This window comes from Macaca thibetana, chromosome 3 (genome assembly GCF_024542745.1).
Source record: "Macaca thibetana thibetana isolate TM-01 chromosome 3, ASM2454274v1, whole genome shotgun sequence".
NCBI classification, from domain to species: Eukaryota; Metazoa; Chordata; class Mammalia; order Primates; family Cercopithecidae; genus Macaca; species Macaca thibetana.
Window position 1 is genome coordinate 2,494,173 of NC_065580.1, and position 17,239 is coordinate 2,511,411.

The window sequence follows — 17,239 nt, forward strand, 5'->3', positions numbered from 1 at the left end:
TCTTACATTTATTTTTACTTTCTTCCAATATTAACTTTAATAGAACTTTAATATCCATTCTATCTCTAATATTGGTGAAGTTCTTTTTTCCTTTGCCAATTTATTCTTGTAAAATCTTTTAAAAAGTTAGGTGTTTGTTGTAAAAAATAAGTGTTTCAGAAATGTATAACTGAGAAGGTGAAAGCCCCTTATAATCCCTCCTTTCTATGGGATTGTTACATATTATGCTGGATTTCTTTTGTACCTCTGTATAAATATGAATTTGTTGGGGGGAGAGCATGTTTTACATTTATTGTTCATGCTTTTCTTCATTTTTTTGGTTGACTTATTTTAGATATTGTTCCATATTAGTACCTATTGAAGCTATCTTATTTTTTTAAATGACAAAGTAGTGCTTTAAATATGAATAGTATAATATTGTTTAATAGTTTCCTGTTGTGTATTACTATAATTTATTTAATCTTTACCCATTAAAGAGATGTCAGGCTTTCTAAGTTTTTTTCCCCTCTAAAATAAACATTTTAAATTAAATTTTTTTATACTGCTTTCACAGTAATTTTTTCACTTCAGTTGTTGCATTGCTGTTAGCATATGTTGTCAAAGTTGTTAAATGCAATTGTGAAATAAATACTTATATTTCAAAGAGGAATGAACTACAATTTTTTCTTTGTAAAATATGTGAAGTACTGTGTCTTCAGTGTATGCTTGTCTTTTAGGTACTACTTGCTAGACTTACTGATATTTTCATAGAGTAAGGAGTTTTAGAGTTTATCTAGTTTAACTTCTAGGCCCATATGTGTATCATTTGTCTCCCAACTACATGTATTTAATAAAATTCTTAATATAATGCTTTTTTGATTAAAACATTAAGGAGTTTGCATTCTTTTTGATGACTTTCACGTTCATTGCTTTTTCCGATCACTTGTGACGATGGCTCTCCTTTCTTCCAGGTTGTTTTTGAGCACGTTCACCCTCGCAGTGTCAGCTGGGGCTGTTTTGCTTTTGCCTTTCTCAATAATCAGCAATGAAATCCTGCTTTCTTTTCCCCACAACTACTATATTCAGTGGCTAAATGGCTCCCTGATTCATGGTTAGTATATGTTGCTTAATATAATCACAATCAGTATTTTATTTTTTTACTGTATCATATTTTTAGATTTTTCTTTTCTTAGTTTTCTTCATAATTTGTGACTTCCTCCAGTAAATGATTTGGGTCTTTAATAATGTCAGAAAACCAGATTTTACTTATCATTTCTATGTTTAATTAGTTGTGAAAGTCTTTTCTCTTAGTCAAGAAGCAGTTTTTATACTTACGATTTTGATAAATTCATTTCAGTATTTAGCAAGAGAATTTTGGTTTATCTGAATATGTCAGAAGAACTCAGCCTCCATTTAAGAACTAGAAAACTGGCCGGGCATAGTTGCTCAGGCCTGTAATCCCAGCACTTTGGTAGACCGAGGGGGGTGGATCTCCTGAGGTCAGGAGTTCAAGACCAGCCTGGCCAACATGGAGAAACCCTCATCTCTACTAAAAATATAAAAAGTAGCCAAGCGTGGTGGCGCACGCCTGTAATCCCAGCTACTTGGGAGGCTGAGGCAGGAGAATCACTTGAACCTGGGAGGTGGAGATTGCAGTGAGCCGGGATTGCACCATTGTACTCCAGCCTGGGCAAGAAGAGTGAAACTCCATCTCAAAAGACCTAAAAAACAGCAGCTATAGTTTCTATTTTATTTATTTGCTAGTAGTTTCTTTAGTCATTTCAAAATATAGAAGGGGAAAAACACTCTATGTCAAGTACAAATAGGTATCGTGGTGTATTGCTTTGTAGTCTTTGGGCAAGCCGCTGTCCTCTCGCCACGGTTTCCTATTGTCTTAACTGGGATGATAAATAAAACCCAGCTTGCCGGCTCGTTTTTGGAATAGGAATGATGTATGTAAAGTAACTGTCTTTTAGTAGGCACTTAATAGGTGGTAGCTATTATGATAGTTATTTAGACTGTGAGGTGTTTTCTTCTTTCTGAAGACTCATTGTTTTTACAAGTCAATTTAGTGTATGTAAACTGAACTCTTGTCTCTCATAGAACATACTGGTGTAATTCTTTTTTGAGGCGTTCTAATTTATTTTTATTTTTTAATGTTTTAATTTTAATTTTTGTGAGTACATAGTTGGTGTATATATTTATGGGCTATATGAGATATTTTGATACAGGCATGCAATGCAAAACAATCACGTCAGGGTAAACAGGGTGTCCATCACCTCTAGCATTTATCCTTTGTTAAGATTTTGTCATTATGTGTTAGAACTACAGCTCTTAGGAATTTGGATATCTTTCTTGCTCATCATGCCCCTACCCCTCTCTCATTTTATTAGTGTTGATTTGTGTTACTAGTAACTATATTGCTAGTTATTATTTTGTTAATGTTATTACTTGTTGGTGTTATCAGTGTTAATAATTATTTTAATTTGTTTTGTATTTCAATTTCTTCATCTCGTTTTAAGGTAAAAGGGTTTTGAAAATTTTTTTTCTTAGTAAGAACCTTATGAGTTAATGATTAAATGTCCTTCTTTGACAATATTTAAGCTAAGTTGCCATTTGACTTAAAAAAATATGTATCAGAGATAGTGTGTTTTCATTACATTTGTATTATAGGTCAGGGAATTTGGGATTTCTGAGTTAACATAAAGAAGTGTTGGGATCTCAAATCCAAGGAAAAAAATGGAATAACTTGCCTGTGTAGTAGCGTTACAGTTAAGTATGCTTTAGTTTTTATAGTTGGCATTTTGCATTTGGAAAACATCCCTTTTTTTTTTTGAGACAGGGTCTCACTCTGTCGCCCAGCCTGGAGTGCAGTGACATGATCATGGCGCTCTGCAGGCTCCACCTCCTGGGCTCAGGTGATCCTCCACCTCAGCCTCCCAGGTGGCTGGGACTACAGGTGCATGACACCACGCCAAGCCAATTTTTGGTATTTTTTTTATAGAGTCAGAGTTTTGCCATGTTGCCCAGGCTGGTTTTGAACTCTTGGACTGAAGTGATCCTCCCACCTTGGCCTCCCAAAGTGCTAGGACTAGAGATGTTGCCAAGATGTCACTTTTTATGTGTGACACGTGATTACTGGAGTTGCTGTAGAAGGCTGTGATGCATTAGACTAATAATGTATATTCTTTTTTCATTGCTATTATGTTCATGGTGCTGTAATCCAGTGGAGGAAAAGAGCAAGTTTAAATTTAAGAGATTACCAGTTTTATATGTAAGACGAGTATATTTCCTGTCTCCTGTTGTTTGAGAAAACGTAGAAGACAGTTTTTGTAGGTCGTGCTACCTTAGCAATCCCTTAAGCTTTTGCTGAGACTGTGGCCCTATATATTAAGAACAACAGCAACACCAACCACTCCGTTATTTTTTTTCTGTTCATAAAGTAGTGTGTGTGCACTATACAGAAGATGAAAAATACTAAAATGTACAAACAAGGAAAAATCCACATTTTTTTAGCGTGTGTGTGTGTGTGTGTATATATGTGTATATATATATAAAATTTTTTTTTTTTTTTTTTTTTTTTTTTTTTTTTTTTAAGATGGAGTCTCACTCTGTCGCCCAGGCTGGAGTGCAGTGGCATGATCTTGGCTCACTGCAAGCTCCGCCTCCTAGGTTCACGACATTCTTCTGCCTCAGCCTCCTGAGTAGCTGGGACTACAGGCGCCCGCCACCATGCCCGGCTAATTTTGTTGTATTTTTAGTAGAGACTGGGTTTCACCATGTTAGCCAGGATGGTCTTGATCTCCTGACCTCGTGATCCGCCCGCCTCGACTCCCAAAGTGCTGGGATTACAGGCGTGAGCCACCGCGCCTGGCCGCATGTGTATATTATGTATAGCATATGCAATTTATACCTTTAAAACCTTTAATATTATATTGTGTTTTCCATACCTTTTATGTTCTTCGAGACCAGTTTTAGTGGTGTAACCTGAGCTGTATATATGGCAATATATTAAGCTAGTGGTTTTCAAAGGCTATTTCGTCATTTTAAAAGGTGGAACCATTTATCCCTCCAGTGACTTGCTACCTGCACTTTTCAGATTTGCAATAGAAAACGGCTGAGTTGTTCCTCAGGTACCAAACCCACCCTGTCCTGTTTGTGGAACATTTCACTTAACCAGTAAACTGTTGTTGAGCATCTAGAGGATTTTTAAATTTTAATTATTATTTGGGTTTCTGACAATTTCTTTACATGGAAATTAGAATGAAAATTATTAGGCTAATGAGTATTATTGCTAAACTGTTTTCTAGAATTACTTGTTTATATTCTCTTGATTGACCATGAAGGTGCCTCTTGTTTTTAGCCATAAACTTAATAACAATGGATATTAGTATCTTTAAAATCTTTTCCATTTTCATGGATAGAAGGTTGTTTCTCATTATTGTAATGTTAATTTAAAAAATTTTTAGTGAGATAGGACGTTTTAATTTTAATTTATAAAATATAGAAAAATAATACATATATCATTTTATTTTCATTTATTTATTTTTATTATAATTTTTTTGAGATGAAGTGTTGCTCTATTGTGCAGGCTGGAGTGCAATGGCACAATCTCTGCTCACTGCAACCTCTACCTCCCGGGTTCAAGCGATTCTCCTGCCTCAGCTTCCTGAGTAGCGGGGACTACAGGTGTATGCCACCACGCCCAGATAATTTTTATATTTTTAGTAGAGACAGGGTTTCACCATGTTGGCCAGGCTGGCCTCAAACTCCTGACCTCAAGAGATCCACCCTCTTCGGCCTCCCAAGTGCTGGGATTACAGGTGTGAGCCACTGTGTCCGGCCCATGTATCATTTTATTTGATTAATGTTTTTGCCCTTTTTTGTGGTTGTTGCTTTTTTCATATTGAATTTATGATCTCTTTATGTGTGAACACGTCAGCTTTTCATTCAATTTTTATACATGTTTTTCTGATTGTTATTTTGCTTTTTAATTTCAATTGCCTTTTTCCAGAATTTGAATATTTTTTATAATATTTGGTTTTTCTTTTTCTCTTTGGTGTCTCTAATTGTTTTTGTGTTTATAAGATGGTTTCCCATCCTGAGATATGACGGCTAGTTGTCCCAATACCATTAATTGAATATTATTTTCTGTACTGATTTTTTATGCCTCATTTTCAGTAAGCTAAATATTATATTAGGGTTTGTTTCTGGGCTCAGGTATGCAGGTTTTGGAGTCAGATAGACCTGAGCTTGAATTTCAAATCTGTCTGAAACCCTTAGCAACCTTGAGCAAATTGTTTACACTTTCAAAGTCTCAGTCTTTTATCTCTAAAATGACCATATTAAGGGCTAGTTTATAGAATTATTATATGTAGTAAGTGGAATATATATATATAGTAGTGTGTGTCTATATATATATATACACACACACACCAAGTACCAAAGTACCTAGTCTATTGTCTGATGGTCCAGAGTAGGCAGGAAATAAATGCTGAGTTTTACTTTCTGTTTTTCCCCTCTGGTTTGTCTGTCTGTTCCTATGCCTGTGCCATATTGTTTTAAAGACTATAGTTTTGTAATACTTTGCTCCTGCTAGGTTTTAAAAAGTTCATACATTTTATGAAGCTTTTCATAAGCAAAGGCATGTATTTTGTGCAGTGTGGGATATGACAATTCTATGGAAATTTGTCTTTTAATTGTTTTGTCTGTGTTAGGGAAATGTATATGTTCGTGTGTGTTTAAAGAAATACATCTTTGGTGGGGGAGATTTGGAAAGCAAAAGTCACAGCTAGTGGATTGGGTTCCTCAGCAGTGGCTCTAGCCAGGCCAGCCTTGGTGAGTAGAAGTCCATGGTGCTGGGTCCGTGTATGATCTCCATCCCTACTGTCATGGTGACTTTGTTCATGAGCCCATTGGGCAATGACGGGGGTGGCTGGGGGAAGAGGCTGACTCGTATCCACAGAGCCAGCCAACCTATCCACTTAATTATTAAAATCCTCCTCTGCTGAGGGCACCCTTTGGTGAGCGTTCACATGGGACACAAATACTTCCCTATTTTTTTTCCCATTCAGAGAGGTCTGTTCATCTACCTCATCCCAGTTTTCTTATTGCCAGTTTTCCAATTGTGTTTCTTTAAGACTCTGACCATCCAGCCAAACCATTGGCCATAGTTCGTTAATTTGTAATAATCACACATTTGGCTATTTCTCTTTCCAAGCAAAGTAAACAGCCAGATGTGTGGCCCATAGTTCTGTCCGTCGGAGAATTTCCCTTCACCGCTGTCCTTTTAGGGGTGTTCCAGAAAGGGGCAGTAGTGCTGCAGCTGTCCACTAACGTGGGTGCCTGCATATCGTGCAGAACCATCTGGAAGCCAGGCCCAGGTCTGCCTCCGACAGCTGATTTTAGGGAACTCCTCAGGAGACTGTAGGTGCAGGCTGGGAGAGAGAAGGCAGTGCAGCAGGAGTGGGGACCGTCGGCATTGGGGGCACTTCTCTATGTGACTTGTGCCTTTATGGCCTGCTTAGGCCTGGACACGTACCACTTCCATTTGATGACGGAATGCTGCTGTGCACACCCAACTTTCTGGCTTGGTGGGTCAGAAAACATTCAGTTCATGATGAGCAACTCAGGTCCCATGGTAGCTTGGTGGCCCATGTTTAAGCATTCAGTCCCTACTGAAGCCCCATAGTGGGGCAACAGCTGTTTCTCAAAGGCAGTCGTTATCCACAAGGAGGGCAGAGCATTGCCCCAACATCCTAAGGGCCAGTTCACCTAGAGAGGAACCTGCCAAAGGCTCCAGACAACATGCATCTCTGCCTCTGCCCTTTCAGGCACCCTTGGATCTGCTGGGTCATGTGGCCCAGGAGGCAGAGTAGCCTGCACAGAGCCTGGAGCTGCTGCGGAGCCTTCTCTCATTCTGGGCTCTACTCAAAACCAGCAGCTTTTCAGGCCGCTCAGTAAACCAGCTGGAACAACACATGCAAATGAGAAATGTGTTGTCTTCGAAGTCCAGAGAGACCTGCTAGATGCTGTGCCTCTTTTTTGGTGCAGGAGGCGCCAGATTCAACAGTTTATCCTTCACCTTAGAAAGGATAGCTCCATACATCCTGTAACACTGGACCCCTAGACATTTCATTGAGATAGAAGGCCCCTGAATTTTTGTCAGATTTATTTCCCACTTTTTGACACACAAATGTCTTACCAATAAGTTTAGAGTGGTTGTTACTTCTCACTCACTAGTTACAATCAGCAAAATATTGTCAATGTAATGGGCCAGTATGATATTAATATTTTATGGAAGGGAAAGGTGATCAAGATTCCTGTGAATTACATTATAATACAGGGCTAGAGAATTTATATGCCCTTGAGGTAGGGCAGTGAAGGCGTATTGCTGGCCTTGTCAACTGAAAGCAAACTGCTTCTGGTGGTCTTTCCTAACACGGACAGAGAGAAAAGCGTTTGGTAGATCAGTAGCTGCATACCAGATAGGTGACATGTTAATTTGTTCAGGCAATGAAGCCACATCTGGTACAGCAGCTGCGATTGGACTCACCACCTAGTTAAGCTTAACGATAACCTGTTATTCTGGAAGCTCTGTCTGTCTGCTGCACAGACCAGCTACGAGTCGAATGGCGGTGTAGATACAAGTCAAATGGGGGTGTAGTGGGGATCCCCACCCCTGCATCTTTCAAGTCCTTGATGGTGGCAGTAATCTCTGAAATCCCCCCAAGAATGCAGTATTGGTTTTGGTTTACTGTTTTCCTAGGTAGATGCAGTTCTAGTAGCTTCCACTTTGTCTTTCCCACCATAATAACCCTCACTCCACGGGTCAGGAATTCAGTGTGGGAATTCTGCTAGCCATTCCATTCCATTAATGCCTTCTGGAAGTGAGGAGACAACCACAGGATGGGTTCAGGGACCCGCTCTGAGTTGGAGCTCTGCTAAAATTCCATTGATTACCTGACCTCCGTAAGCCCCTACTCTGACTGGAGAGCCACAGTGAGGGTCTCCTGGGAACAGTGTCAGTTCCGAGCCAGTGTCCAGAAGTTCACAAACGGTCTGGTTATTTCCTTTTCCCCAGAGCACAGTTACATCACTTATATTCATTTGTCAATCTGTCATTTACGGTTTTGTGACATTTATGGGATTCTGTGAGTACCCAGAAAATGTTCAGATTCCTTTAATCTCCCATGGAGCATCTGTTCTGTACTTTCATGTTGAAAGTGTTCAATAAATATTTATTGATTGAAGGAATAAAAGTCATTATAATTATGTCATTAGGAATATTTTGGCAAAAGTGAATTTGAGAGGGAATTTAATGGCTTATCTTATAAAATTGTCAGTATGGATGTTTTGATTGTGCCTTTAATGCGTAAATCACATATGGATTAGAGGCTAAATGTGTTAATGTTTTTTTTTTTTGTATGTGCAAATATATTTAGTTTGGCTTAAATACAGTGTTTGGATTTTGGACATAGGTTTGAGATGTTATGTGTTAACCATATTACCTTGGAATGTTTCTTTACTTTTTTGGGCAAGAATTTTGTAACATAATAAATAAAATAATAACCTTAGTAAACTGTGTCATGTAAACAAGATGTATCTCTGCCTGCAGTGAGAAAACAGCTTGAAAAATGTGATATAGAAAAATGACATTGGAGCACTGGAGTTAGGTGAACTGATGGTAATCCTCTGGCCACTGGCTTTTGTCTGGTGGTTGTCATCACTTTTCAGCTTGATGCTGTGAGATGTGTTCTGTAATTCACACAGTGTGGGTCCATGACATGCCAACAACTGTAGTTTGTTGTAGGATGGGGCAGAGATGACAAATTAAAATGGTAGTGTAAGTTCTTTTTGTTGTTAAAATAGGAAAAAGGGTTAGAAATGGACCAAAAACATAAAATATCTGCTTCTATACATTTTCTATATCTTCTGTGCTGTTAAAAAAATTAATAGGAAAATATGAAACTCTTCATTTCCATAAGTTGAAAAACAATGATACAGCTGCTTTGTGAGTTTTCCTTTTGGGGTGATAAAAATGTTTTGGAGTTAGGTAAAGTTGGTGGTTGCACACCATTGCAAATGAACAGTTCTGTGCAAATGCCACTTAATTGTTCACTTTAAAATGACTAATTTTAAGTAATGTGAGTTTAATATCAAAATAAGAGCCAAGTAACGATCAAAATTTGGAAGATAGGAAAATGATGGAATTAGATTATACCCTTAAATAAAACCAGGAAATAATTCTTCAGTTTTTGAGTGTTTTTTCCCCAGTGGGGCCCAATTTTGGCTAAGCTGTCCACTCACTTATGGCCAGACATAGAGACAAAACAAACATTTGTGACATGAATGCCCAGTTTGAGATTGTCTATTAAAATATAACCACAATGAATCCGACGAGTCGCTGCAAGGACTGTGTGCTTTATTTTGATTTGTCATCAGGAATAGACGATATACTGTTTGGACATCGTGAAGGAACAATGCAAAATCCAACCTTTTAAAATTCATTTTTAAGTTCCACAGATGATCCAAAAAACCAGACTTTTAGAGTATAAGCAATCAAACTTAAGAAAATATTGTGTTTACTTATGCATAGATGCTAAGTCAAAAGTTAAGTCCCTAATAAATTTTAATGTACTGTTGTTCGCTAAATGTTACTAGTCATTTGGGCTCAGTAGTTCAGTCATTTATCATAATGTGTATCAAGATAGTTACTGGATATTGAAGTATTGCTTATAACATTATAAACAGAAAAATCCTGGTGTTTGGGATAGGAAATTAATCCTATCTTGCCAGATCCAAACAGTGGAGTGCTTTTTTGACCATTACAGATTATAATGTAGGTATTTGTTGATATACAGAGATATCCAGAAAAAAGCCCATATTTATGATCCGATGCCTATTTTGTAAAAAGAAAAAAGAGTACATGTGTAGGTAGCTGCACAGAAAAATATCTGGAAGGGTAAATGCAAAGAGTTTGTGTAGGATTATATGATACGCATTTTTTTTTTTGGTATTTACGTTGCATTTGGTGTTTGCATTTATACAATGGACATATTATTTCTTTTTTAAGAAAAAAGTTATATTAAGATCAAAAGTCCCACAACTCATTGGTAAATTGTTATTTATTGTTCTTCTAAGTAAATAAGCAGAGGCTATTCTAGTTCTGAAGTTCTCTCCCTCTGTCTCTGTCTGTCTGTCTGTCCCTGTCTCTCTCTCTGTCTCTTTTCACCCCAAATCAACAGTGGCTAATAATTCTGAAGTCCTCACACTGCTTGAAAACAGACTGTAGTCTCTTTTCTAAGGCTTATGCTTTGTTGGTAGAATTTAAAAAAATTGTATAAATTACTTTTTGATTAGATCTTCAATTCTACTGAAATATTGGTTGAACTTCTGTCATTTTGGAAATTATTGAGTATGGCTGAACTCTGATTAATTTTTTAATTTAAATTTATGAAGGCTTTTGTCTATGTGAGGAAAAAAGATAAATTATTTCCTCAATAGTATTGTATATTGTATTTTGAAATATTTTGTAACTCCAGCAGATGGAGCTAGAAGTTAATGCATCCTATGGTGATCTGGAAATTCAGTCTTGTTTTATTTTAAACCACGATTAAATAACTTTAAATTCAAATACCTTTTCTGGGGATGGGCATTGGATATCTTTCAAATAGGTTGCCTTTATACTGTTGCTGTATTTTTTTAGGGTTTTACTGCTATATGGAAGTATATAATTTTACCTTTCTAAAGCAGAGAGATTTGATTAATATTTATTTTACAAATTAATATGAAATAATGTATAATGAAATATGTGTTGGCCCCAACAGAAATTTTTAAGAATGATTTATCAAAATTATAGAATATTATTAAGGAATGTGTATGTGTGTATGTTGACATGTATTTATAAAATGTTAGAAATTTACTAAGCTTTGCAAAATTGCCAAGAATATAATTACTACTTAGCAATATATCTTAGATATAATATTGTATCTATGTATTAGATGTTCTTCTCATAGTATTTTTACTTTCTTATATATTGCAAATTTTATTAGATTAGCATAAGTTGAGTCTGAAATTTTCACATTTATTTATTCTGGCTAATAAACTTAATATTTTGCATTTAATTACTTAGGTTGAAAAAAGCTGGTTGATCAGTGCATGTAAAAGGCATCTAATTTCTTGACAAACTAAATTAACTGGTATATGGAACCCTTCTTGATTCAGGGTACTTAATTGTTTTCTTCAGTTGTCCAACGGACATTGCTGCTTGTTTGATCTGCTCGTAAAGATTTCTTCACCCCATCTCCCATCTTTACTAAAAATGCAAACGTTAGCTTGGTGTGATGGTGTGTGGCTATAATCCCAGATACTCGGGAGGCTGAGGCATGAGAATCACTTGAATCCGGGAGGCGGAGGCTGCAGTGAGCCAAGATTGCACCACTGCACTCCAGCCTGGGTAACAGAGTGAGACTCTGTCTCCAAAAATAGGAAAGAAAATAGGAAGAAAGAAAAAAAAAAATTTTTTTCATTTAGCTTTTGATAAACTATCTTTGTTTTAAGTAAGTGTATTGGTTAGTCATAATAGATACTTTTTAGTGATTTGTGAGCATTTGCCTAAGGCAAAGTTTTATTTTTTTAACTTTGACATCCAGAGAAGAATTTGAGTTTTACTGTTTTAAAGGGATATGTATGATTAGAAAGATAAATTCTGGAAGCATGTATGTTTATAGATCAATAACAATAAAAAGAAACTTCTTTTATGCCCCAGAATTGTATCTTTTTAATCATACATATCCCTTTTATACGGTAAAATTCAAATTCTTCTCTAGATGTCAAAAGTTAGAAATAGGTTTTAAACTTTTTTTCTTCTGAATATAAAAGCATAGTGGACCTTTAGCATTCAAGGATTTATATTCATGGTTGCAACAATTTGAGAGCAATATTTGAGGCTCCCCAACACGTGGTAATTTGTAATTCTGCTGAGGCTAAAATCTAAACTGTGCGCTCAGATAAACTAGTAAATAAAGTGAGCCACATGGCTAGTGAGTGAGCCTAGCTCAGCATCCCCATTTCAGTTTAGTTTTATTATTTTCAGCCCTTTTTATTCATTTTATGGGGGAAATTATATGATACGGGGATCTGGAGAATTTTGAGTTTCACAAAGGTGTTTAAATATATGCTTTGTGAATTTTAGAGGACTTTATACGCTTCCTATAGAAAACTTAGAATATCCAGACAAAAAAATCATGCACAGTTGTGCTACATTGATACTGTTAATTAGTTGGGGTATTTATTTGCAGTTGATTTTCTATGCCTGGTTTTTGTCATTGCCATTTTAAAATATTTTCAGTGTCACCTATGTATATAGGTTTTGCTGGTTAAATTTTTTTTTTTTGGTGAAATTAATGAGAATAATTCTTTAAGGAAAGGGTTGAGAGCTAACTGTAGTTATAACTCACATCATTTTGTTGTCTTTATATGGTCTAAATGCTGGTGTATGTCAGAACTTTTCATTTTTTTTGTACTTCTTTTTTTTGTTTTGAGACAGAGTTTCACTCTTGTTGCCTAGACTGGAGTACAATGGCACGATCTTGGCTCACGTAACCTCCTCTTCCCAGCTTCAAGTGATTCTCCTGCCTCAGCCTCCCGAGTAGATGGGATTACTGGCATGCGCCACCATGCCCAGCTAATTTTGTACTTTTAGTAGAGACGGGGTTTTTCCATGTTGGTGAGGCTGGTCTCGAGCTCCCAACCTCAGGTGATCTGCCTGCCTTGGCCTCCTAAAGTGATGGGATTACAGGTGTGAGCCACCATGCTCTGTCTTGTACCATTTTTATGATGTTGAGACAGGGCAGGGAAGAGGCACTGACATTTGTTTAACATATTGGGTGTTAATTTATCTTCTGTTCTTCATAAGAGCCCTGTGCACTATAGCCTATTGTATACCTGAGGAAACTGAGTGACAGAGTTGCAATCCCTCTTCAAGGTCACATATTTGTGATAGGTGCAAATCCAGGCTTGTTAGACGTAAAGTGCTATGCACTTAGCTGTCTGCCATTGAGAACTGGTGAAGTTTTAAAAATCACAGATTGTGTGAATACCTTGATTTTGTTAGAGTACAGTATAGTACACTAAACAGATGTAGCATATTCAATATTTTACTGAAATTAGATGTTTAGAAACCTTTCTGTAGTTGAAAGATGTCTTGGTGTTTTAAGAAGCCTTGATTGTACATGTACTCACCCACATGTCAACAACTGAGAAAACAAACGCAGACATGTTTTGTTCCGTTTTACAAAACAGATCGCAGGCTCAGTTAAGCATTTTGTTTTGTGTTGATGGATAGAATTAATGGAATATCATATTCATTATTTCCCTTAGTAAAATCTTACTAAACTAATATATTCTTTTTTGGCAGATAATATTAAGGAAATTCAAAACATTGTTCCCTTTTCACCCAGAATGTTAAGTATGAGACATCATTCAGTCATATGTAGAAAGAATAAGAGATCTGGGATCTAATCCCAGGGCTGCCATTTGTGAGGAATTTATTGAGTCTCTTTTAACAAAAAGTTCAGTTTATGGGTGCGTTGGCTAAGGGGATCTTAGGTTCTCTTCTGCTCTGTACCTTATTCTTGGTGCACTAAAATAAGAGCAAGCTTTTATTTATTTTGAACAGATTTTAATTTTAGATTCTTACAATTGTATCTGTTCTGCTTAAGTATTGAAATAAGTATATATTTTAGTTCATTAGAAAGAGGAAAGAGGTTATTTCAGTCTAAAACAATTCTGTCTGGAAAAGATAAAAAAAAAACTAGGACGGTTTTTCTTCAAGTGATGGTGGTTTTTCTGAATGTGAATTCAAAGTAGCAGATATTGAACAGTGTTAAAGGAAGTTAACCAAAGTGAAACTTTGCAATTATTTCATTATTATGTTTAAAATTTTCTAACACAACATCATTTGAGTAGACTTTATTTTCTAAATGTATCAAAGAACATAATAGAAAGAGTGTGGGAAAAGGAGAAAAAGAATAAGCTGGATGGTGTTGTGAAGCATCCTGGAGGCCTATTGTAGAAATGTATACTGGAATTGTTAGGTTTGAGGCATTTGGGGCAAGAGAATGAAGAGAACGTATATTTCACAATAGGGAGCAACATTCCATCTAGTAAGAGAAAACTAAGACATAGGAGTTGAGGCTTACTCTTTTAGTAATAAATAGACTTTGTTTTGTTGTTGAGTTGTACGTTGAGAGAATTAAACAAGGGGCAAAGATATCAATAAGTATTTGGGGAGGCCAACTTGAAATAGAGTAGGTAACTACAGTTTTAAAACATTTTTTCTATGATCAGCAAATCCATTAGGATAGATAGACAGTAAAGAGCAAGCACTCTTCGCTGATGTTTTATGTCCAGAGCTTTTTCTGTATTATTGAGGACTAAGGCTCAGACATGGAATACGAAAAATTAGGCCGGGTGTGGTGAGCCTGTAATCCCAACATTTTGGGAGGCCAAGATGGGAGGATTGCTTGAAGCCAGATCAAGACCAGCCTGGGCAACAAAGTGAGACCCTGTATCTACAGACAATAAAAAGCCAATATTCAAGTGTTGATAGAGAAACACTTTAAAAGCTAAATAGTTTGGCTAAGGTATAGTAAGGGGACTGGATGTATACCCTCCCACCTGAAATGACTAGGTTTTTGAGAAACTATAGGCAAAGAAGGACAATAATCCAGAGATGGGAGGCAAACAAGGTGCTGCCTTGAGAGAGTTTCCACACTGCAGTAGAGAGAGGGGGAACCCAGGTGGAGCTGAGCAGTGTTCTGGATTGAGAACCCAGGAGTTTTGAGAGACCAAGAAGGGGCTAGAGTTACCAGGCGGAGTACTGGAAAGGAGATTGCTGCACCGAGAAGCATGTACTGGAAAGGAGATCGCTGCACAGAGAAGCATGTACTGGAAGGGAGATTGCTGCACAGAGAAGCATTTTGTTTTACACTGATGGATAGAGGTAATGGGATATCATTTTCTCACTTTGAACGTTTCCCGTAGTAAAACCTTACTAAACTGGTGTTCTGTTTTTGGCAGATGAAGGCCCTCTGTGTAGAGTCTCACAGGCTGAAATCAAGGTGTTGGCAGGGTTGCCTTCCTCATTGGAGGCCCTGGGGAAGAATTTGCTTTCAGACTGTTGGCTGAATTTGGTTCTTCGTAGTTTTAGGACTGAGGCACTCATTTCCTTCCTACCTGTAAGCCAGGTGCTAGCCTTTGTTTCTAGAGGCTGCTTGCCTCTTTTGTCTTCTCTTCCATGTGATAACCTCTAACAAAGGTGGGTCAAGTTTTTCTCTGACTTCCCTTCTGCTACATCTCTCTGACTCCAGCTGGAGAAAGTTCTGCACTCTTGTGTTTTCTCTCTCTCTCTCTGTCTCTCTCTCTCTCTCTCTCTATGTATTTAAAAATCGCATGAAAGGCTCATGTGATTAGATTATGGCCACTGGATAATCCACAATGGCCTTGCTGTCTTCCTATTTTAAGGTCCATAACCTTAATTATATCTGCCAAGTCCTTTTTGCCATGTGTACTGAGGTGAGTCGTATAGTGTTCCAAAATTCAGGTTCACTCAGAGCATCAGAATGTGAACTTATTTGGAAATAACAGTCTTCGTAGACATAATTAGTGAAGATGAAGCCATCTTAGATTAGTGAAGACCCAAATCCAAAGACTGGTGTCCCCCTAAAAACATAAAGCAGAGACATAGACACACAGGGAAGAAAGCCGTGTGAAGACAGAGGCCAAGAGTGGAATAAGGGCATCAGCAAGTCCAGGAATACCAAAGATTGCAGGTAGCCACCTGCAGGGAGTAGGAAGGATTCTTCCTGGAGCCTTTGGAAGGAGCATGGTCCTGCTGACAACTTGATGTCAGACTTCTAGTCCCTGCAGCTGTAAGAGAGTAGATTTCTGTTGCCTGAAGCTGTTTGGTTTGTGGTGCTTTGTTTTATCAGAAAACCAGTACACCATGCAACATTCTCACAGAAGTCTGGGGATTAAGGCATGGGGACCTTGTCCACTATGCCTACCTTGAGTCTGCAACTGAGATGTCAGAATTAGTAGACAAATACATGAAAACAATTCTTGTTTTTTGAGACGGAGTCTGGCGCTGTCACCCAGGCTGGAGTGCAATGGTGCGATCTCGGCTCACTGCAACCTCCACCTCCTGGGTTCAAGCAGTTCTCCTGCCTCAGCCTCCTGAGTAGCTGGGACTACAGGCACTTGCCACCATGCCCAGCTAATTTTTGTATTTTTAGTAGAGACGGGGTTTCACCATGTTGTCCAGGATGGTTTCGATCTCTTGACCTCGTGATCCTCCCACCTCAGCCTCCCAAAGTGCTGGGATTACAGGTGTGAGCCACTGCATCTGGCCAGGAAAACAATTCTTATGACTATTCCATATGTTCCAGAAACTTAGAGGAAATGTTAAACGTATTGAGATGTAAAAGATGTAAAAAAACAAACTTCTTGAGATGAAAACTATAGCATGTGATGTGAAAGTATATAAAACAGTAGATTAATAGCAGATTAGACATTGCAGAAGAGGTTAATGAATATGAGGACATAGCAATAGAAAACTATTCAAAAGTGGGGCTGGGCACTGTGTCTCACGCCTGTAATCCTGGCACTTTGGGAGGCTGAGGTGGGTGGATCACCTGAGGTTAGGAGTTCAAGACCAACCTGGTCAATATGGTGAAACCTCGTCTCTACTAAAAATACAACAATTAGCCAGGCGTGGTGGTGCGTGCCTATAATCCCAGCTACTCGGGAGCCTGAGGGAGGAGAATCACTTGAACCCGGGAGAGGTGGAGGTTGTAGTGAGCCAAGATCGCACCACTGTACTCCAGCCTGGGCGACAGAGCAACACTCCATGTAAAAAAAAAAAAAAAAAAAAAGAAAAAGAAAAAAGAAAACAACAATTAAACTATGTGAAAGTGAAACACAGAGAGAAAAATGGCTGAAAAGTGCCAATTGTGCTGTAGTTGGGATGTTTATTCCCCCATACCTCATGTTGGAATTTGACTCCCAGGGCCAGGCATGGTGGCTCACACCTGTAATCCTAGCACTTTGGGAGGCCTAAGATGAGGTCAGGAGTTTAAGACCAGCCTGGCCAACATGGTGCAACACTGTTTCTACTAAAAATGCAAAAATTAGCCAGGCATGGTGGTGCGTGCCTGTAATCCCAGCTACTCGGGAGGCTGAGGCAGGAGAATCACTT

The 17,239-nt window shown here is 37.9% G+C and overlaps 1 protein-coding gene across 3 annotated transcripts in view; it reads left to right on the plus strand.

The window, feature by feature from the left end:
* LMBR1 (limb development membrane protein 1) overlaps positions 1 to 17,239 on the plus strand; it is a 211,306-nt gene that overhangs the window by 55,176 nt on the left and 138,891 nt on the right. For 2 of the 3 annotated variants that reach the window (XM_050785718.1, XM_050785721.1), the window contains exon 4: positions 951 to 1,090. The exons of the other annotated variant lie outside the window; for it this stretch is intronic. In XM_050785718.1, coding sequence (XP_050641675.1) covers positions 951 to 1,090 — 140 coding nt within the window. The remainder of the gene's footprint in view (positions 1 to 950; positions 1,091 to 17,239) is intronic. 3 annotated transcript variants of the gene reach the window in all.